The sequence below is a fragment of the Mus caroli genome, unplaced genomic scaffold, assembly GCF_978045245.1.
Source record: "Mus caroli unplaced genomic scaffold, Mus_caroli_1 scaffold_6, whole genome shotgun sequence".
NCBI lineage: Eukaryota > Metazoa > Chordata > Mammalia > Rodentia > Muridae > Mus > Mus caroli.
In genome coordinates, this window is record NW_028227261.1 from 48,359,715 (window position 1) to 48,381,859 (window position 22,145).

At 47.7% G+C, this 22,145-nt stretch overlaps 1 protein-coding gene across 2 annotated transcripts in view; it reads left to right on the top strand.

Annotated features, from left to right (window-relative positions):
* Tceanc2 (transcription elongation factor A N-terminal and central domain containing 2) overlaps window positions 1–17,235 on the top strand; it is a 38,778-nt gene extending 21,543 nt beyond the window's left edge. For both annotated transcript variants that reach the window (XM_021160377.2, XM_029476141.1), the window contains exons 4-5: window positions 9,043–9,236; window positions 16,248–17,235. In XM_021160377.2, coding sequence (XP_021016036.1) covers window positions 9,043–9,236; window positions 16,248–16,436 — 383 coding nt within the window. In that variant the 3' untranslated portion in view covers window positions 16,437–17,235. The remainder of the gene's footprint in view (window positions 1–9,042; window positions 9,237–16,247) is intronic.
* The last annotated feature ends 4,910 nt before the right edge of the window (window positions 17,236–22,145 follow it).

The window sequence follows — 22,145 nt, forward strand, 5'->3', positions numbered from 1 at the left end:
TTCCGCCATACTTGTCAAGCTACTAGCCATCAGGACCTCAGGTCTTTACCTGCAAGACAGGGAATTGTTGCATCTTCTAAAGGTTGTTCTGGGCTTGTGGGAGTTAAGTTAGAGTCTCTGTTGGTCAGCTCTCCATCGCCATGACAATACCTAAGAATACCAGTTTAAAGGAGAGGAGATCCATGCACACCAGGGTCAGGGTTTCAGCCATGTTCACCTGGCTCCATTGCTCCCAAGCTGTGGAGAAGCAGAGATCATGGTGGAGACTGTGTGACTCCTCACCTCATGCTGCTCGCGCATCTCATGTGGTGAGAAAGAGACAGAGGAGCAGCCTTCCTTCAAAGGTGCATCACCATGATCTTCCACTTAGTCCCTCCCTCCTTCTAAAGCGTCCACCATTCCCCGAAGGCCCCCAGCTGGGGAGCGGTCTCCAGTGTGGGAACATTTGGCTGCACCACCACAGACTTGTGCAGTGCTAAGGAGCTCCCTAAAATTGGGCAGTGGTGGCGCACGCCTTTAATCCCAGCACTTGGGAGGCAGAGGCAGGCGGATTTCTGAGTTCAAGGCCAGCCTGGTCTACAGAGTGAGTGCCAGGACAGCAAGGGCTACACAGAGAAACCCTGTCTCGAAAAACAGAAAGAAAGAAAGAGCTCCCTAAAATAGTTTCTTACGACCTTAACACTCCCTTTGGGTTCAGCTCATGTTCGTCTACAAACTAGGCACTCAAGCTCGCTCTACTGCTGCCTCAGACAACCAGATTGCCCATCTCACTCTTGTGATGAGATTCTCGCCTCTTGTCAGCAGTGTTGTACCCCTCCCTCCAACCTGGCTTTTAGCCCTGCTTTTCCTTGGTCATTTTCTTAGACTGACACCTGCTATCCTCTGCACTGCTCTGAGCATCACTTTTGTGGGAGCTCTGTGGGATATGCTGGTCCCTGCAGGCTAAAAGCAGGGACTCCATTGCCCTGGCATGGTTGTCAAGCCCTCTGGCCTCCAGCTGTTTCTCGGGCCTGTCCTTTGCTAGTTGGAGATTTCTAAGAAGGTGCATTGCATCATCTCAGTAGGGCCGCAGTGGCCGCCATGGGAAGCCCTTATGCAGGCTATGAGAGTCACGGTGTTGTGTTCAGATCCTGTTCTCAGGACTCCCTAGCTGGGAGACCTGGGCAAATGACTCTACTGAGCTCCAGCTTGCCATTCATAAAAAGATACATTAGAGCTGTTTAGTTATTGTTAAGTAAAGGACTGGTCAGAATAGAGCCTGTGAGGTGGGCAGGAGCTGGGGAAGCAGAATCCACCTGAGTCCACAGCGTTACCGCCTCAGTGCCTTTGAATTCCCCTTGTTACTGCACGGCTTCTGCAACTGCATCTATATCTAAGTGTTAGCACAAAACTCATTTGGAAGCCAAGTGTATGTTTTAAAACTGACTGTTTGAGCCAGGTGTGGTGGCATACACCTGCAATCCAAGGACTCAGGAGACAGGCAGGTTGGAGGGTGAGTTCGAGGGCAGCCTGGTCTACATAGTGAGTTCCAGGATAGCCAGGGCTACACAAAGAAATCCTGTCTCGAACAACAACAAATGCACAACTAACAAAAATGGTTTGACTCAATTCAGCAAACACTACTTCTTTTGTGATAGCCTTGTGCTGTGGAGTGGGAATAATACCTCAGGATGTTGACAACTTCGAGCAGAGAGTTAGTGTAGGTCTGTGGTAGAACATTTGCCCAGAAAATATAAGGACCCTAGTTTGATCTCTAGCACAACAACAACAACAACGAATATTCCAGGCAGAAGGAGCCGTGTACGCTAAGACTCAGAAATGTGACAAAGCCAGAAAGCATGACCCAAAGCAGACAATTTTAATTTCTGTGGAAGAGCCGGGATGGCAGAGGGTGTCACAGGGGAGGGGCTATGCCCCAGTGGCCCCAGACATACAGAGCTCTCAGGCTATACTTAGACATTAACTTGAGGGCACTTTGCGATTCATATGCTCTCTCACTGTTTTATTCCCCTTCCCCTTTTTCTCAATGTCTTTCTCTCCCTCTTACGAGGCCAGTGTTTATACCACTGAGTGATACCCGTATCCTCACCAGATTCCCTTACAACAGTGTTACGGCTTCAGGTAGAAGATGAATTGGAAAGGACCAGGTCAGGGACAGAAATTGAGCATGACATGCTGAGCAAATGCTCTACCACTGACCAACATTGCCAGCCCCACCTAGAGTATCTACTACTGCTTTCACCTCCTCATGTAAGCATGTAACTGAGTAGACCCGGGAAAGGTGATTAGAATGTGTCAGGAGGTAGGATCGGAGAGAGATGGAGGAAGAGGAAGGGCGGTAGGAAGTGTTAAAGCGTAGACCTGTGTTTTAGAGTGAGCGGACAGGAGAACGTGAATGAGTGTGACAAACATGTTGAGGTTAGGTGTCCAGGAAGATGCTGGAGATATGGTCCCATGCCCAGGGGAACCCTTGGCTAGAGATACACATATTTGGAAGATGCCTGCTTTCAGGCAGAGGTTGGACCACAGGAGTAGGTAAGATTACTTGGGAAAGAAGCCAGGGACAGTGTCCAGGCTGGGATCCTCAAGTAATTAAGGGTTAGTCAGAGAATGTGCAGGCAGCAGACCTGGATGTGACAGATAGTATCCAAGAAGGATTGGAAGAAAAAAAGCTCAGAAGGAAGAAGGGCACAGTCTCTGGTGCCACAGAGGCTAACTCGTGCTGGGACAGAGAAGGCCCCTGGGTTTGACACAAAAGACTACATCTTTTGTGTTTTCCCTCAAACCTGGAGACCAGTGTGCCTTTTCTAGAGAGCAGAAGATACCGTGAGGACCAGGTGGTGGGCAGGCCCCGGCTCCACACACTGCTGCTGTTAAGGGCGCGGTGTAGAGTTGAAGTGATGACACAGAGGCCTGCCGCTCAGAAGACACCTCTGGTAATAATTTTGTCATACATCCTTTAAGACTTTTTTCTATGTGTATAAACAAATATGGTGTTTACATGTATCTACATATGTAAATTTTAAAATAAATATTGGCTCACGCTAAACGTACTCTTCTGTTTTAACTTTACTTGAGAAATGATTATCTATGGTTCTGTATGTAGAGCTACCTGACTATTTGCCTTTTCTGTTTGTTTGTTTGTTTGTTTGTACCTTTTGTTTTGTTTTTTTGGTTTTTCGAGACAAGGTTTTCTGTGTAGCCCTGGCTGTCCTGGAACTCACACAGTAGACCAGGCTGGCCTCGAACTCAGAAATCCACCTGCCTCTGCCTCCCAAGTGCTGGGATTGAAGGCGTGCGCCACCACTGCCGGGCTGTTTGTACCATTTTTATAGTGTGGATTTTTTTGAGACCAGGTCTTACTGTATAGCCCAGGCCGCTTCCTGAGTGCTGGGTTACTCATAGGTGTGTACTGGTGTGTGCAGCTTACTTATTCCAGTTTGGATGACTGTGCGCTGTCATCGTTGGAATGGCCCCTTGATGGTGAGCTCAGAGGTTGGTCCTAGCTTTTTCCTACTTCAGCCAGCATGTAGGGGATGTTTCTGTTCATGTGTTTTCTTTGCACACTTTGACAGGGTGAGCGAAAGCTGACCTGGATTGTCACTGTTCACCTCTGTCCCCAGGGTTGGGCGTAAAGCAGAGTCTCTGTGCCTGAGCCCTGCAATGCCATCTTTCGCTTTGTATTTTTATCTATTTCTCATTTTGGTGCTGGAAACTACAACCATAGCCTAGAAGATTCTCAGCACGTGTCCTCACCCTAGTCCTCTCTTAGCGGCCATCTTTGTGATTTTCACATTTACAACACTGACCAACAACATAAAGAACTGTCTGTGAGTTAATAGTCACAAGGACAGGAGGTTACCTCTAGAGAGGTTAGTGCAGTGGGGGCAGTCCTGCTTTTCGGTGATGCGTGTTTCAGAAGTGTTTGTTAGCTGGAAAAACACCTTCAGATGAGTCTAATGAGCACTACGCTTGTCCCCCGGTGTGAGAGAGGAGTGCAGATGAGAGCCCTTCATAAAGAGCTGCTTAAGCACGAGCTTACACTTGCTGTTGTGCACCCTTATCTTCTCTTCATCCCCAGGGCTCTGCTCACAGCACCTCTTACGAGTGGCGCCTGTTTGTTTCGAGCCCTGCATGACTTGGGCCTGGCCTAGAACCTTGGCAAGTGTCCTGAGAAGAGTGAGTGAGTCGAGCAGGTTGGGGCTGTGCCTTTGGCATAACTGGGGAGATGGTTTGACTGATGCTCAAACCGAACTCTCTGCTTCCCTTTGTTCAATAACTCTCTTAATACACATTAAATCCGTGCTTCTCCATCTCCCTCTCAGATGGGATCTCGAATTGTTAACTAAGCTGCCCTCAAACCTGGTGGGCTTAAGTGATGGATCGTCCATCCCGCCTCAGTCTCCTGAGGAGCTGCAGGCACGTGCTGTCACGTCCAACTTTATATTCGATTCTTAACTATTTATGTTCCTGAGCCTTATTTTCTTTCATAGCTCCACCCATTTGTTTTAGTGTAACTTCAAGTAATGTTGCTTTATCATGTGCTCTGATCCCTTAGAAGCCATCTGCAGTAGATTAACCTCTCTGGGAAACAGTAGTGTTCTGTGCTCTTGTGCAGTATAGTTCCAAAGCTAGGCTAGAAATACTTGTGTTCTATTAAAACTACCTACTGTAGTTCTTTTCCTTGCTTTTTTTCTTTCTTTGTGCGTGTGTGTGTGTGTGTGTGTGTGTGTATTTGTTGAGACAAGGTTTATCTGCGCAGCCATGGATGTCCTGGAACTCACTCCGTAAACCAGACTGGCCTCTAACTCAGAGATTCAACTGCCTCTGTCTCCCAAGTACTGGGTTCAAAGGCGTGCACCACCACTGCCCGGCTGTGAATTTTTTTTAAATTGAGATCCTGTTAAATCTACAGTCTCCCTCTCCTCCTCTTCCTCCTCCTCTTCCTTTTCCTCCTCCTCCTCATTCTCCTCTTCCTCTTCTTCTTCCTCTTCCTTTTAAATAAGGTCTCATGTAGCACAGGCTGGTCTCAAACTTCAGATGTAACCAAGGATATGAGCTTTTGGTGTCCTGCCACCAATCCTAGTATTAACCTCACAGCCTCGAGTTGCCGCCCCCAGTTTGCAAATCAGTTTCTCTGCTGGTGTTTGACTTGTGTGTTTCTTTCCAGCCTTCTGTGTGATATATTCTATATTGTTTAGATCGTGTGTTAAGTGCTTTAGTCAAATATGTGTTCCTGAGGGTCGAAGCCAGCCTGCTCTTGCTACTGTGCTCACCAACGGAGGCCCAAAGACGAGTGTTCCCCAAGAGGCTCTTTTGGTGAGCAAGAGCTGACTGGCAGATAGGTACAGTACACACTAGTGATCATTCTGATCACAAGGTGCAGGGTGGGTAACTAAGCACAGCTGTGGTAACTAAGGAAGACTTCCTGGAGGATGGGTCCTGAATGAGTCTTAAAAGCTGAAAGCTAACCAGCTGAAGAGGGGTGGGAGCATTCCAGGCAGAATGCTTATAGGGATGTGTGCTCCAAAGTAAAGAGACAAAATATATTCAAGCACCTCAGGCGCTCACGAGCAGCTGGTGTAGGATGGCAGAAGAGGGCAGCTGGAAATGCAGCTAGGGAGTGGGTGGGAGGATGGCAGATTGCGAAGGGACTCCTGCGAAATCAAACTTATGTTTTGCCGGGGGAGGGGGGGGATTCTTTAAAAGAGAAAATACAGTGTAGAGAGATAGCTCAGCAAATAAAGGCACTTGTCACCAAGCCTAACAAACTGACTTTGGTCTCTGGGACCCACATGGTGGACAAGAGAGCTTTAACTCCACAGCTGTCCTCTGACCTCCAGATGTGTGCCATGATATGCAAAGAAGACCCCACACCCACACAAACATGCCATGCACTAAGCATAGTAAATAAATGTCAAAAAATTAAAAAGACAAAATAAGGAGATTTGTCACCATGGGTAGTGACACCACTGGTAGGGCCACTGTGGGTAGTGTCACCATGGGTAGTGACACCATGAGTAGTGTCACTATCAGTAGTGATACTGTGGATAGTGACACCGTAGGTAGTGACACCATCATCAGTGTGGGTGGTGACAGTGAGGGTAGTATGGATCTCACAGAAGGAATACTGAGGAGCAGCCGAGTCCACTCTAGCTGCTCGGATGGACAACGCAGGGGCTCCTGAGCTCAGCAGACTCCATGGCTCCAGCACAGGCGTCAGTGAACATCTCTGCAACGTCTACATGTTTTTGTAGTTAGTCAAAATGTGGGTTTCATGCTTAATCAAATTAACAACTCCCTAGTATAATTTAATATTCAGTGTATATCCATATTCTTGTTTATTTCAAAATACCCTTTATGTGGTTCTGTCCAGGATTTAGGTCACACATCCACTTGGTAACCAGGACTCAGGTGCTGAAGCTGTCCTTTTGTAAACAGTGCCATTGGCTGAAGCAACCCTGTCCGTTGTCTTATAGAACGTCCATGTGTTAGCTTCTTCCTCTCGCACAGGTTTCCTGGAGCCTGGGAGGTAGCTTTGAGTGGTCCGTGGACTGTGGTTCCTATTTTTCTCTGAGAGGGACGAGTAGAACTAGTCATAGGCAGAGATGTCAGGTCCTTTGTCTCAGCCCCTCTCATTGGGGTCAAGACACAGACGATGGCAGTGCACCCCACCCCCACCAAGTCCCCATCAGCCTTTCCTTATACTGGTCATTGTTTTCTGACTGCATCGTTTATCAGGGCCTATAAATGTCTTCTGTTTATATTAGTTGAATAAAAAGTGTTCTTTTAAGTGCATGCTGAAAGGAGCCTGATATGGCTGTCTCCTGAGAGGCCCTGCCAGAGCCTTACAAATACAGAGGCGGATGCTCACAGCCAACCATTGGACTGAGCGAGAGGTTTCCAGTAGAGGAGTTAGAGAAGAGACTGAAGGAGTTGAAGGGGTTTTGCAACCCCATAGGAAAAACAACACATCAACCAACCAGACCCCCCAGAAATCCTGGGGACTAAGCTATCAGCAAAGGAGTACACATGGCTCCAGCTGCATATGATGCAGAGGATGGCCTTGTCATGCATCAGTGGGAGGAGAGGTCCTTGGTCCTATGAAGGCTTGATAGATGCCCCAGTGTAGGGGAATCAAGGGTGGGGAGGTGGGAGTGAGTGGATGGATGGATGGAGGAACACCCTCATAGAAGCAGGGGAGGGAGGATGTGATAGGGGGTTTCTGGGAGGGAGGGAGGGAAACTGGGAAAGGGACATTTGAAATATAAATAAAGAAAATATCCAATTTTTTAAAAATAGTGGTTTTTTAGGGTCTGGTGTGTGTGTGTGTGTGTGTGTAAGAGAGAGAAAAAGAGACAGGGAGACAGACAGAGAGAGACACACACACAGAGACTAAGAGACAGAGACAGAGAATCAGTTGGTGAAGTGTTTACTGTGCAAGCATGAAGATCTATGCCTCAGTCACCAGAACTCACACAGCCAGGGATGGCAGCTGCCTCCTGGGGACAGAATGATCCCTAGGACTTGTTGGATAGTCAGACTTACTGAAGCAGTCAGCTTCAGGTTCAAAACAGATCCTGTCTCCAGAAGTAAGGACAGAGGGACTGGAGAGAAGGCTCAGTGGCTAAGAGCTCTTCCCCTTGCAGGGAACTGGGTTTGGTTCCCAGTACCCACATGGCAGCCCATAGGCATCTGTAACTCCAGTTCCAAAGGCTCTGATCTCTTCTGACTTCACAGGCACCAGTATATACATGGTACACAAATACAAATATGAGCATAAACAAGCACTCATACACGTAATAATAAGTTAAGTAGCAATGATAAAATGGAGAAGCAGTTGAGAAAGGTATCCAGACACCAGCCTCTAGCCTTCATGCATGCCCACACAATCAACTACCTGCAGAAACATGCATGTAACACCCATGCCACCAAGAATAGTCTTTTAATAAATAGTAATTTTTTTTTCTTAAAATACAATAAGATTCCTGCCGGGCAGTGGTGGCACACGCCTTTAATCCCAGCACTTGGGAGGCAGAGGCAGGTGGATTTCTGAGTTCGAGGCCAGCTTGGTCTACGAAGTGAGCTCCAGGACAGCCAGGACTATACAGAGAAACCCTGTCTCGAAAAACAAAACCAACAAAATAAAAATATATATATATAGTAAGATTCCAAAAAAGATAAATGTTGAATTCGTTCTCTTTTATTGCAATTTTGGAACCTTCCCCTTCTGTTGTTGTTTGAGACAAGCTTTCACTAACCTTGACTGGTCTAAACTCCCTACTTAGACCAGGCTGGTCTTGAACTCCGCAAGATCTGCTGCCCTGGCCTCGCCTCCTGAGTGCTGGGTCTAAAGGCATGGGCCACCATGCCCGCCTTCTCTGTTCTTTCTGACTGACTTGCTACATTGGCCAGTTCAGTCCCCGGGGATTGTCTCATTTCACCTCCATGAAACACACCTCGCTTGCACAGAAATCTGCATCTTTGAGTATGTGAGTCCTCCTCAGGGCCACACAGCAGCCTGTCGAGACCTGTGTAAACCTCAGTTGTTTCATTTTACCAGTAAGGATGCAGGAGCCAGACACAGGGGTGAAAGCCTGCTATCTCAGAGGCAGAGAAAGCACACAGCTGACCTTTCTCCTCAGCCAGCAGCCCAGTAGGAATGTCATGCCTGGTTCAAAAAAAATATCTTCATACTGATGTCTCTCCCTTCTACTCCTGTGTGTCTCTATCCGTCGTCCTCCTGACTCCCTCTTACTCTGTTTTTTTCTTAATAACCCTCCGTTCACTTCCTGTCAGCGGGTCTCCTCCTCTTGACCCATGGTTGACTTTATTAAATCCTTTTTACAATATTCAAACAGAAAGCTCTTGGCTTAAAGGTGTGTGCTAAGGCTGAGCCACACCACAACTAGAAACAGGTTTTTCTGGTGACTAACACAATCTTGGCTTCAGAGTGTGATGGGATATCCTGCAGCACTGCCTTCCAGGAGACAGAGCTGTATGTATTTCCTTCTGATTCTCTCCGATTCTCTCCTGCTCTAGGTCATGCTGTGAACAAGATGCGCAAGCACTCCGACCCAGAGGTGGCCAGTCTTGCCAAAGAAGTTTACACTGAGTGGAAGACTTTCATTGAAAAACATTTGGACAGACCTTCTATTGAAGTCCGGAGCGATCCAAAAACTGAGTCATTTAGAAAAAATGCCCAGAAATTACTTTCAGAAGCCTTGGAATTGAAGGTAAGGTCCTGCTTGAACTGTGATTGTGGGGCTCCTAATGAAATGAGCCTGTGTTCCCAGGATGGGCTCTCGCCTTCATCAGGCCCAGTCTGTAGTTATTCTCAGGGCTGGAGATGTCTCAGCAGTCAAGAGCACCACTTGATGCTCTTGCTGTGGGCTCAAGTGTAGTTCCCAACACCCCACTGGTTGGCTCACAACCACCTGCATAACTACAGCGCCAGGGACCTGACCCCTCTTCTGACCTTTTAGGCACTCAGTGCACAAGCACATACAGATGCATAGACACATGCACATACACAAAAATGTTGAGCTCTTCAACAAACTAAATTCAACTGGTAGGTTATTCTTTAAGGAATCTGGATTTGTAAGCATTTGGGGAGACAGTGTTGCACGTAGGCTTTGGAACTACCACGACCCAGGCTCCAGTTCAGATGTCCATTGTGTACCTCAGACATATTCCTCAGCATCGCTGAGGCCCATGCTCACCTGTGACAGACTCGGAATCCGACCACCTAAGTTCTTGGGAAACTTCAATGAACAGTTTATATAAGGAAATAGTCTGTGGTGCCACTGATTAGATACCAGGATCCCAGAAACACATCTAGAGGGGACGAGAGAAGTGGCTCCACAAGGTTGTTCCCTGACCTGGCCTCCATGTGAACCCCATGTGCCCACGCACATCATGCACAGCCCATCCACGAAGAGATGACAGCAAACCCTTTAGTGAAGGAACTCAGAGCCTGGCCTACACGATCCGTCTGCCGCTGCAGCTCCTTTCTGTCTCAAGTGTTTCTCCAGGCAAGGAAGCAAACAGACATACAGTGTATTGTCCACGCTTTTAAAGAAGGACTTGGGGTCTTTAAAAGTGAAAACTTAAAATACCAAGTGAAATAGATACAGAAAGAAAAAACCAGTTTTACCATTGAACCTGCCATCTAGAGATAATGTTGTTAACATTTTGGTGTGTTTTCTTTTATGGTGAATTATTATAGTTTTTTAATGAAATGTCAGACAAGCTATGGTTATCCAAGATTTATTTAGGACAAATTATTTGCCAAATGTCCCATAAGATATTTTTATTGATTATTTAAATAACCTCCCAGAAAATTGACATAATTATTTATATTTGTGTTGTCTCGTGAACCTTGCTCAATCTCAATTACTGTCATTTTATATGTCCTGTTCTGTGCATCTTTATTTCTCATGTATATGAGCTCTACTGTCTGTCTGATAGTGCAGAGACTCACTATGCTGTAAGATAGCTTAACTTTTTCTAAAGGAAGCTTTGAGATGAATAATGAAGAGAGAAAATGTGAAAGTTGTAAGTAATTTTCTAGAGTATCGATTAGCCAACAGACTCGATATTTTAAATAAAGCTTATTTTTTAAATAAACCAGGATTACTGCCGAAACATACAGTGCGGTCTATAATACGTAGTTAATGTGGTGGTAAATATCAGTTCCCTGTGGTATCTTTTTAAGTAAATGATAATAACGAAGCCATGCTTGTAAGGATTAATGAGCAGTTTGCCTGCTATATTAAACTCCATAATAATTATCCTTTTAGTTTATCCATTAATTATCCTTTAAATGGCACATCAAGTGGTAAGCGCTCAAGTGTTGCAAAGTGAAGTTTAAAAAGTGATACATTCGTTAGAGCTCTCTGACATAATTGGAGAGAATATCAGGTTCAGTAGAGCTGAGAGGGTTTGTTCCCAAGGAGTAGATTTCAAAAATTTGAAGTATGTAACTTACTCAAAAAAAAGTATGCTTCTTCCTGGCTCAAAAAAGAAGAACAAACACCCGGCCTACCTTGCGTAAACAGCCTTGATGGTAGTTTTTAGTTTGATATGTCCAAAAGATTGACACAAATCCTTTTACATAATTACATAAGTTAGCCTTCACACCTGTCATTTCTGTACTGCGGTCAGTCCACAACCCACCTGACCCTCGTCTCTGACAGTCACCAGTGCTGGTTGCGTCTGCATCAGACAGCAGGGCTCTGTAAACGCGCTTCATCACACAGTAGTAAACCTGAGTCGCCAGCCCAGCAACCAGAACTTTTTCCATTTATCCTAGCATGTGTTTTTGCAAATCCCAAATCTCCCGTGTTTCTGTTTCGGCTCATGCTTTAACTGTGGAAGTCATGTGTGAAGAATGCGCACCCCCGAAGGTTCACTCTTTATCACGCTGCAGACCTTGCTTTCCATGTTCATGGCTTCCTTCCTTGTTCCTGGAATAATGGACCAGACGAATACGATGCTGTTGCTGAAGCCAGCCCGTTCCCTTTCCCCTTCCCTTCCAGGGTCTTTGTTCTCCCCAGTCCTTTAGATCTCTCCTCACACGAGCATCCCCTGGCGACTCATTCTCTTACGTCCCTTTCCTCATTATCCACTCTCCTTCCTACCTCACACACGGCCTGGGATCATTTTCCTATTATGTTATTTAAAAAAATGAACCTGATTCTAAAGCGAGCCATATCATTAAGAGTTTAGACACTGGTTGGTGGCCCAGTTGGTCGCAGATGGTGCTAATGAGGTCCAGCTCAGGGGTGTATTCTCACACAGGACTGTTGGCTTTTTTTTTTCCTTTGTTTAATGGATTCATGGATTCAGACTGTGCCCCTGGCTTTGACCAGCTCTCTCACAAATGTGTCCAGTGGTCAAAAAGAAGTGTGGGGAAGTGTGTACAAATCCAGTTGTACTAAAGTTTGCCTCCGGTGAATATATACAGATCAACAAATATGGGATCTGCTAGGTGCCAGGGGATCGTACAAGCCTGAAGAATTGCCTCCTTGTTCTAAAGAGCTCCCCCTCCCCTGGCTTAGAGCTTGTGAGTGACAAATAGAACTATAAGGCTTGCAGAAAGAGTGACCCTTGGGAGCAGTTGGTGTGCACACACAACAGTATGATCTGGGAACTCAAGGTTTCATGAAAAAGATGTCAGGTGAGCCCGCTGTTATAAGAGGGGTAGAATTTTATGAACTAGAAAACAAAATGGAACTCTAAATTTACATTTTATCTGCTATGAGACTGATACTATTAAAAGTACAGGAGAAAGGGGAAGTGTGAACAGGGAGAAACAATATTCACTCAACAGGTATTTGTCAAGCATGTACTATGCACCTACATCTGCAGTGGGCACAGAAAACTAGGAAGTGAGTCTTGTGTACCAGGTCAGCCCAGAGGTGCTCACGGTCTGCTGGGGAATAAACGGACAGTTAGAGCAGCATGTGGAGTCTTCGCACAGAGGGTAAGGTCAAGAGAGTTCACAGACATGGTGATTGAGTGTGGAGCCATGTCTTGCCAAGACCACTCCTCTGAGACATAGCTCACTGTGTTCCCCCAGCTCTTGCCAGTTGGTCCAGAATTGGACAACTGAGTAATACACGCTCCGCCTACAGGCACCATTAGATAACACCAGCTTCTCCATCCTAAGAAAACTAAGAAAACAGCACAAGCCAGGCCGTGGTGGTACACACCTTTAATCCCAGCACTCGGGAGGCAGAGGCAGGCAGATTTCTGAGTTCAAGGCTAGCCTGGTCTACAGAGTGAGTTCCAGGACAGCCAGGGCTATGCAGAGAAACCCTGTCTCGAAAAAAAAACAAACAAACAAAAAAAAAAGGAAAAAAAAGAAAAAAGAAAACAGCACAAGTGTTGAAACAGAAGGTGTGGTTATGAGGGTGACCACCACCCCTGGCCGTATCGACCCTGGTTATCTGTGCCAGGTGCCATCCCCTTTCAAGTCCGGGATTAGGGTTTGGGGGTATTACAGAGAAGTGCAAGTTGTGGGGAGAGAATATGTGGAATGGGGAGAGAGAACTGAGCAGTAAGAGTTGGTGGTGACGTGGTTCAGGGCAGGAAGCAGAGCCCAGTGGGACAGGCTGTCTTGGTTGCCTCCTGTAGCTGTGATAGACACCATGGTGAAGAGCAGCTTGCAGAGGAAAGGGTTTCTTTAGCTTACACGTCCCAGTCTGATGGAGGTGTCCCCTCAACTGAGGTTCCCTCGTCCTAGATGACTCCAGCTTGTGTCAAACCGACAAAGAACCAACCAGCACAGAGACCATGATCTCTGTTACAAAGACAGGAGCTGGTGACTGCACCCAGTAACTGCCTCAGGTTTGGGTTGCGGGGGGCAGGTGTCTTGTTCCCATTCCCACCCAGTCAGCAGATACGCCTCACAGAAATATCCCTCTTTCTCAGGGTCCCAAAGAGACTGAATCCTTCACCCAGAAGCACCCATCTGTCACCTAAAGCACCGTTAGGACCCGGTGGGACAGAGTCCACACTGAACGGGTTTGGATCAGTCAAAAGTAGCTTTCATTCAGGCAGGGAAGCTATCTAGACAGCTGGGCTTTGTATGTGGCACCTTGTATGCATCTCTGTCTTTACTCCAACTGCCCTGAACTACTAGGTGTGCCTGTTGTCCGTTACACTCCTGCACAGCCCTGGCCATGCTGCCCCAGCTCCACCCTTTGCTTTGTTTGCTTATATTTTGACATAATTTTCCTCTAAAGCTCAGGCTAGTCTTGAACTGGCTTGTCTTGCCTTGGACTCCTAAGAGTTAGGATATACACCACTGTGCCCGGGGCTGATGTCCTATGGCTACATTATCTATATGTGTTACATACTCTCTCTTCTCTTGCTCTCTGATGGTGGTGGTGGTATTTTCTAGACAGGAGTTTCTCTGTGTAGCCTTGATTGTCTTGGAACTCACTGTGTATACCAGGCTGGCCTCAAACTCAGAGATCTGCTTACCTCTGCCTCCTGAGTGCTGGGATTAAAGGCACTACCACCATGATGTCTGAGAACAAGCCATCTTTCTGTGCTGTGAGTGTCCAGAGGGGAATAGGATCTTTTGCGCTGGATCCCCCAGATCAGACCTGAGAGAGTAGTGACTGCTGAATGGTGCATATATGAGGGTCCAGCTATCTGAATGTGTGTGTGTGTGTGTGTGTGTGTGTGTGTACATGTGTGCTTCATTTCCGTGGCATGGCTGTGACCTGTTGTGGAAACAGAAGCATGCCCTCTTCCTTTGATAACCACTCCCCCTTTTTATAAAAGCTTCCTTGCACATTAAACTAAGCAAACCTTAGCATTTGGTGACTAATGGATTTCATCCTGGGTGATAGAAGGAAGACGGGCGTGCAAGCCAGTAGGCAGCACTCCTCCGTGGTCTCTGCTCCAGCTTCTGCCTCCAGGTTCCTGACTTCCTTTGATGATGAACAGTGATGTGGAAGCCTAAGCCAAATAAACGCTTTCCTCGCCCAAGTTGCTTTAGTCTTGGTGTTTGTCACAGCAATAGAAACTCTTGCCGAGCCCGGTGTCATGGCCACACTAAGTGCCTAAGAAGGGCTGAAGAGGGAGAAATGAACTGGTCTGGGCTGTGACTACAGCTCAGTGCTGGAGCCTGTGCCTAGCACGTGTAAGGTTCCCAGTTCAGTGTCCAGCACCAGTCAGTACATAAGTAAATGGGATTCCTATTTGGAAGGATTTTTTACCAGGGGAACTGCAGTGTGTTGTGACAGTGATCAAGGAACGCTGAGGACATTGTTGCACCCTAAAGAACTCTCAGTCTTTGCACTAAGGTTTTTTTTATTTTCCGTGTGTGTGTGTGTGTGTGTGTGTGTGTGTGTGTTGGAGTAGGGGTTGCTTAAGCTTGACATACCAACATAGCAGAGTGTCATGATTAGGATTACTGTTGCTGTGATGAAACACCCTGAATTACAGTTCACTTAGGGAAGCCAAGGCAAGAATTCAAGCAGGGCAGGAACCCAGAGGCAGGAGACACAGAGGCCGTGGAGGGGTGCTGCTTACTGGCTTGCCTCCCCTGGCTTGTTCACCCTGCTTTCTTACAGAACCTAGGACCACCAACCCAGGGTGGTACTACCCACAGTGGACTAAGCCTTACCACAAAATAAGAAAATGCTCTTACAGCCAGGTGTAAGGTGGCACATGCCTTTCTTTAATCCCAGCATTTGGGAGACAGAGGCAGAGGCAGAGGCAGAGGCAGAGGTAGGCAGACCTGAATGTGAGCCCAGCCTGGTCTACAGAATGAGTTCCAGGACAGCCAGAGCTACACAGAGAAACCCTTTCTTTAAAAAACAAAAGAGGAGGAGGGAGGGAGAGAGAGAGGGAGAGAGAGAGAGAGAGAGACAGACAGGCAGGCCATACAGACTTGCCTGCAGCCTGACCTTCCGCAGACATTTTCAGTTAAAGCTCCCTCCTTCAGATGACTACCTGGTGTTAAATTGACATAAACCAGCTGAGTGATTCCTAGGGAAAGGCAGCCCTGGTTACTAGGAGGTGGGCCTGGAAAAGTGGGTTTGGTTGAAAGTTCCTGACCAGCCAAGGAGGCTGCCCTTGATTAGGTCTGTGACCTCGGCCTGGCCCGGCCCTGGGGCAGATCACCCGCACTGTTACAGACCCTGTCCAGTTGGCTTCCCCATGCAGACTCAGCCAAGGAGTGTCTCTGCTGAAGGGAAGACTCTTGAACTCGGGAGTCAGGCTGCGTCCAGCCCTGCCTCTTCAGTTGTGAAACTCCTCCTCAGATGTAAAACGTGGTAATCAGTTACGAATATTAAACGTGAGCATGATTTATAAACTGCTCTGTAAGCATCCCAGGATCCAGACCAGCACATCTAAGATGTTATATGAAGTTAAAAGGCACGTTTAAAACAAAGAGGTACGCATCGTCACTCTGATTTATTATCCTTGGGTCCCCGCTTCCTGGTTGGTAAAGCGCAGGGCCTGGTGCCGGTTTCCTGTTATAATGGCAAATATTACCACCCGGCAGGGGTTGTGAATGAGGTCCCTGTCACAAAGCACATGGCCTTGTTCCTTAATTGCCAGGGTGGAATTAATTTGCTCTTCCTGTTTCTCTTGTGACAGGAAGTAGATGTCCTTGAATTTCAGTTGATTAATGGAAGCCCCAGAGCAGAGAGCGCCAGCCTCTCTTGCTTTAATCCTTATGCAACGCAAGGCCCTAATTTGATAATTTTGCTGTTTTTCAGATGGATCACCTACTGGTTGAAAATATTGAGCGGGAAACGTTTCATCTCTGCTCCCGGCTCATTAACGGGCCTTACCGGAGGACGGTGCGCGCTCTGGTCTTCACATTAAAGCACCGAGCTGAGATCCGGGAGCAGGTGAAGAGCGGAGCGCTGCCGGTAGGCACGTTTGTACAGACCCACAAAAAGTGACCCGGGGACGGGCCCAGCACCGGGCCTCGCGTCACCATTCAAAGCCTCTTTTGAGTTTGGGTGATGCGGATGTTGGCTGTGCTGGATATTCCCATGGTGCCATTCCTTCAGACAGAACGTGGGGAGCCCTGGGAGATAGGCCTGTGGGGGCGGCTTCATTAGCTGCCTTGCGCTGGCGCTGCCTGACGGGATGAACGGGGCTGTCACTGGGAAGTGCCATCCAGTCACCAGCACCCAGCACAATGGAAGGGTGACAGGTCTCACTGTGAGCTTGCCAAGGACACCTCTAAACTCCCCCATGTCAGCAGATGGAGTTACCACTTTATTTCGCCAGCCTGCAGGTAACTGAAACTCAATTACCGCTGCTCCTCATGCGGTTCCATCCCCCTGAGTTTAGACAGCTCCGAAGCCTCTCAGAACTCCCGTCTGCTCTCTTTGCTCTACCCCAGGGGTGAGCCCACTGGAGCCTGCGACCAGCCCTGCTTGCCACCGCTCACTTATCTGAGCCTTTCAGCTCTCCCTGGAAGACCTTCGGGGATGGGCTCCTGAGCCCCCATGCTGGGGCCTCTAATGAGGAGCTGGCCTGAAGCCTCCCTGCACCTCGGGGTTCATTTGAATACAGCCTCTGTTGAAGGTGCATAATGAAATTTCTCTCGCAGTGACTTAACTGCTGTAAGAAAAAAAATGCATCTGTGAGGATTTTCAATGAAATACATCTATACATGTCTGCTTGGATGATTATGTAAATGGTATTTGCTCTTTAAAAAGTAATAATAAACTGAGATGTACTAAAACAAGAGGCATAGTTTCCTCCTTGAAGCATACTACAGAGCTGAGTGTGATGGCTCCTGCCTGTAATCCCAGCACTCTGAGGCAGGAGGATTGCTATGCATTTGAGGCCACTTTGGGCTATGTAGCGAGTACCAATCTAGTTGGAGCTACATAACAAGACTCAAATTCCAAAAAGGGGATGGGGGCGGGGAGGAAAGAGGAGGTTGGAGCAGGAAAAGGGAAAGAGCATGGACAGAGTAAATGGGGTAGAAAGGAGGCGGCTGGTAAAGTTCATGGTGGGATGAGAACTGGAGGGAGGCCAGGTTGATGGCCCACACCTTTATCCTAGCACTTTGGAAGCAGAGGCAGGCCAGCCTGTTCTACACAGTGAGTTCCAAGATAGCCAGGGCTATATAGTAAGATCCTGTCTCAAAACACACGCAAACACATACACAGAACCTGAAAAAGATAGCAAGGCCAGAGGAAGACTGTAAACTGGTGTGTGGAAGCAGAGAGAGGGAGAGAATGTGCGAAGGAAAGGGATTGTTTGCAAAGCAAGGATGGAAGGGTCAGGGGAGGATGCTGTCTGCATTGCAAGTGTTCCCTGGTCTGAGATGAGTGATATGGGGCTTATAGTTCTTCACCCCTGCTCACTTCTCCCTCCCAGCTGGATCTGTCCAGGAGTGTTGCTCTTGCTACCCCAGGGGGGAGGGGAGAGAGGGAGAGGGGATAGGGTGCTGGCTCAAGAAGGGAAGGCCACTGTTGCTCAAGCAGGAAGCAGAAGCTCAACCACATGGGGTGGGGGAGGGCGGGCGCAGGGAGTGGGGACCTTGTCAGGGACCACCGAGTGGGAAGTGACCACGGTGGGCCCAGGCAGCGTCCAGCAGGAAGCGTTACAGCTCTTGTATGACAGAAGCTCTCAGAAGACCCTTGGAGTAATTTTCACACCGTTGTGTTATGCCTTCTGGATAGGGTCTTATGTAATATACATTTTGGGGTGGATTAAGGGTCTGACAGCAGATGCTTTCTATCGGCTTGGTCTGAGATGTTAGGGACGCCTCATCTGCACATGGAAGGACTTGGGATGCTGCACCTACGTGACCAATCCTCTCCATGGGTGTCGTGGTCACATGACAGGGGAACAGGTGAAGCACTTACCATCCTCTGGTATGAGGTGCCGGGCTTCCGAGTCCACACAGCCTTACCAAATTTCCTGGCACGGTCCGTTGCCCCGCAGATAACCATGAGTACAATTTCTCTTCCTTACATATATCCTGTAGCACTTTAACCTGGTCTAGGTCTGAGAACATAGCTCACAGGAGAGCGCTCGCCTCGCTTATACGAGGCCCTGAGTTTGTTAGATCCCCAGTGCCACAGAACAGAGAACCTTTGCCTTATTTCCCTGTCTTCACTGATCACTCTTCGTATTTCACATGTCTGTTGTGAGGTGGTCTTGCCACGCAGCCCACACTGGCCTGAAACTTGAGCTGCCCCTGCCTCAGCCCCTTAAATGCTGGGAGGCTTTTAAGTTAAATCTTATTTGCTGCTTTGTGTCTCTACTCTTTCTGCCCACTTGGAGAGCTTCCAGTTCCTGGAAGTAGTGTTTGAGTTTTCCTCCCTTCTGAGTCTCCAGTACCAGGAACAGAGCCTGGTGCCAGTAAGGTGTCCATAGCTGTTGACTGTATAATAGAGCAACTCGCAGTGAGAAAAGAGGAGCGGTTCGAATCAAATCAGGGATGCTTCCTGGAGGAAGGGATAGCTGCATGGTTGAGGTGCATACTCAGCAGAGAAGGCAGACTGTGGAAAGCCGCAGAAGTAGAGGGACAAGTGACAGGTCTAGCTGTCCGGGAGACAGCATGCTGGGCAAGTGTGAAGTGTGACTTTCATGTTCCTGTTGTAATTGTCCTCTCTGAGGCTTACTGCCTCTGTCTGCTAATCTACACCTGTCCTGGACGCTTCTAGCCTCCGACAATCTAATCTAGGCCTAAAATGTTTTCGCTTCTGAGACTTACTGCTGAATAAGCTCACCCTTTCTTGTTCTGAGACTTGGCTGGCTGATTCAACTCAGCTGTTCGGGGTCAAAATCCTCTCCATGCTAACTGGTTCAATCTGGCTTTTCTCACGGCCTCTCCTGAATTGCTCTGCTTGGCCTCATGCTAACTTCAGCAATCTGTTCTAATCTTCTGGCTCCTTCTCATTCTCTGCCTCATTCTGTCTTCTCCTGTGTCTAGCTTGTTCTTTCTTCAACCTGTCTCTGTAAAACTCTCCCAGACTGTCTCCTCTCTCCCCCCCTCCCTCTCCCCCCCGCCCCCCCCCCCCGTACTGCTCTCTTCAGTAGCCTCCCTTTCCTCTCTCTTCTTGTGAGAGAAGGGCAGATCCTATTCTGTCAAACCTTTCTCTGATTCATCATTTTATCACTCAATTAGACGCCACTTTCAAACATACATGCTTCCTTCTACAAACTAACTCAGCCTTCATTGTTTGGGAATTAATGGTGTGTGCTAAGGGCTGAGCCACACCACAACTAGAAACAGGTTTTGGTTTTTGTTTCTGTTTTCTCAGCAAATAGCAATCTCACAATGTGATCAAATATCCTGCAACAGGCAGGCTAAAGCATTTGGATTGGTCAAGTTGGTGATACCTGGCTCTAGGGAGGAGATGAGGGGAAGGAGAGAGTGGAAAGAGAAGGCCTCCTTTATAAGCAACCCAGGAGTTCTGCTAACTTCCAGCTGGAAGGTAAGATGTCTTGGCGATAGGGAAAGCAGCTGTGTTCTTGGTGGCTGTTTCCTCCTTGATGCATGAACAGAATTTCCACGGGTGCTACTGGAGCTGCTGTGAGCCCATGGAAAGGAGGAAGCTGCAGCCAGCTCTGGCCTGGTTGCCTGCCCTCCTGCTGAGAAGTACTTGCAGGCTCCAGATGGTTAAAAATGACAGGGTTGCTCCTGTAAGGCTGGGTGTTCTGTGTCTAATGCATGTGTTCAGTTGCTAGAGGAACATACCATTAGAATCCACTCCAGAGGTTATTGATCCTTTTCCAGTGGTTAAATTGAAGTCTTAAGTCCTGGTCCTTTGGGTAGGGACTAAGTCTCCTTATTTTCATTCATTCAGTCAACAAATAAATGTTGTGTGTCTTCTGTATGCCAAGGACTAGAGTGGCACTAGGGATAGTAACGAACGAGATATAATTTCCACTTGAGGGGCTCTTAGTCCAGGGAGGACGGGTAAGTAAATAATTACAATGTGGCCTGTCGGGTGTTTACTGTAGACATTTGTTTTACATGTTGAGGAGGTGGGGAAGCGAGTGAATAGCTACTCAGAGGAGGAGAGGGTCCCGGAAGGTTCATCTCCGCTGCAAGGCTGGAAGCATGGCCAGGAGTCTCGGCAGCGTGAGGAAGCCCCGCTCTGCGCAGTGGATCACTGGTTTTAGTGCAGGGACAGAGGAGGGGTGTGTGCAAAAACATGTCTCAGGAGTCCTGAAGGCCTTAGCCAATTGGCCCTCAGGTATAGGTGACCGGAGAAGGTTTTAAGGGAGGCAGTCAAGATAAAGTGGTTCTTCTGGAAATAGATAAAGAGAAACAACCTTTGAAAAACACTCAACAATTTAAGGCCTAGAGAGGGGGAAAAAAAAAACCCACCAACTTCAGATTCAGCAAATTGAAGACTTTTTTTTTTTTTTGACAAATGAAGTTTAGAGTTGCCCAAACAGATATCATTAGGAGTCCTGGGTTTGAAAAATAACAGAAGGCTTAGATAACTCACTTACCGAGTTCAATGGTGATGGGACAGGCAGCTGGTCTTTTTTCATTTATAGAATATCAGGTTTTTAAACTGGGAGCTGTCAACCTTGGTTTTCTTCCCTGGCTGCCTCGGGCCTCCGAGCTTCACCCTGAGATAGGCAATGTGTTTCCACCCACGTGGGACGAGGGTCCAGTTGTTACCGCTCGTTACTGCGATCAGAAACCATCAGCCTATCCAGGGAAACGAGGCTGGGGAGCTGCCACTGGCGCAGGGGACACAGGGGACAGGGGGCACAGGAAGAGGAGAGCTAGCTTGGTTGGATGACATGGTGTTTCCTTTTAAATTCCCCCCAAACGATATAGTTGCTGTCAGGATTATCCGTAGGCTAGATTGGTCTCCAGGTCCAACAGGACCATGATGTCCAAAGCGATGCTGTTTTCCTATCTTGTCAGAATCATTCATTTGGTGCTGGATTCTTATGTGCTAGGTACAGAGGTCATGGGATAAATGCACCCGACTCTAGCCTCAAGTTCACCGTCTGATAAAGGAAGATGATAAACTGATGTCCTTTTAAAAGCTGTTTAAATCACTCTGATTTGGAGTGTGGGCGGTGCATGCTGTGGCTTATGCGTGGAGGCCAGAGGACAACTTGCAAGAGTCGGTTCCCTCCTTCTACTGTTTAGGTACCAGTGACTAAACAGGCCGTTGAGCTCGGAGGCCACTGCCTTCACCATACTCAGCCATCTCTCTGGTCCTAAACAGACCATTTCTTTTAAAGGCATTTGATTGTGATTTGTGGGAATTCAAAGAAAAGGCAATAAAAGAGCCAACAAAAATATTTTTTATATCTATTTATTGGGAGATGCATGCCACAATGTGCGGGTGGAGGTCAGAGGACGACCTAGGGGAGGCGATTCTCTCCTACCAACGCTACGGGTGGATCTCAGGGTGTCAGGCTAGACAGCAAGCGTCTCTACCTGCTGAACCATCTCACGTGGCCCAGCCAACAAAATTCTAGCAGATGCTCAGCCCTGCCAGTGAACACTGATGGACGCCATCCTTAGAGGCTTAAGGGCTGGAGGCCTGGAGGTCATCACATCTCTAAGCCACAGCTCTAGCTGCTTCCAAAGCAGAGGAATCCCAGACAACAGCAAAACTTAATGGTAGTTCTGTCTGCATCTGCATCTGCATTGGCCAGAT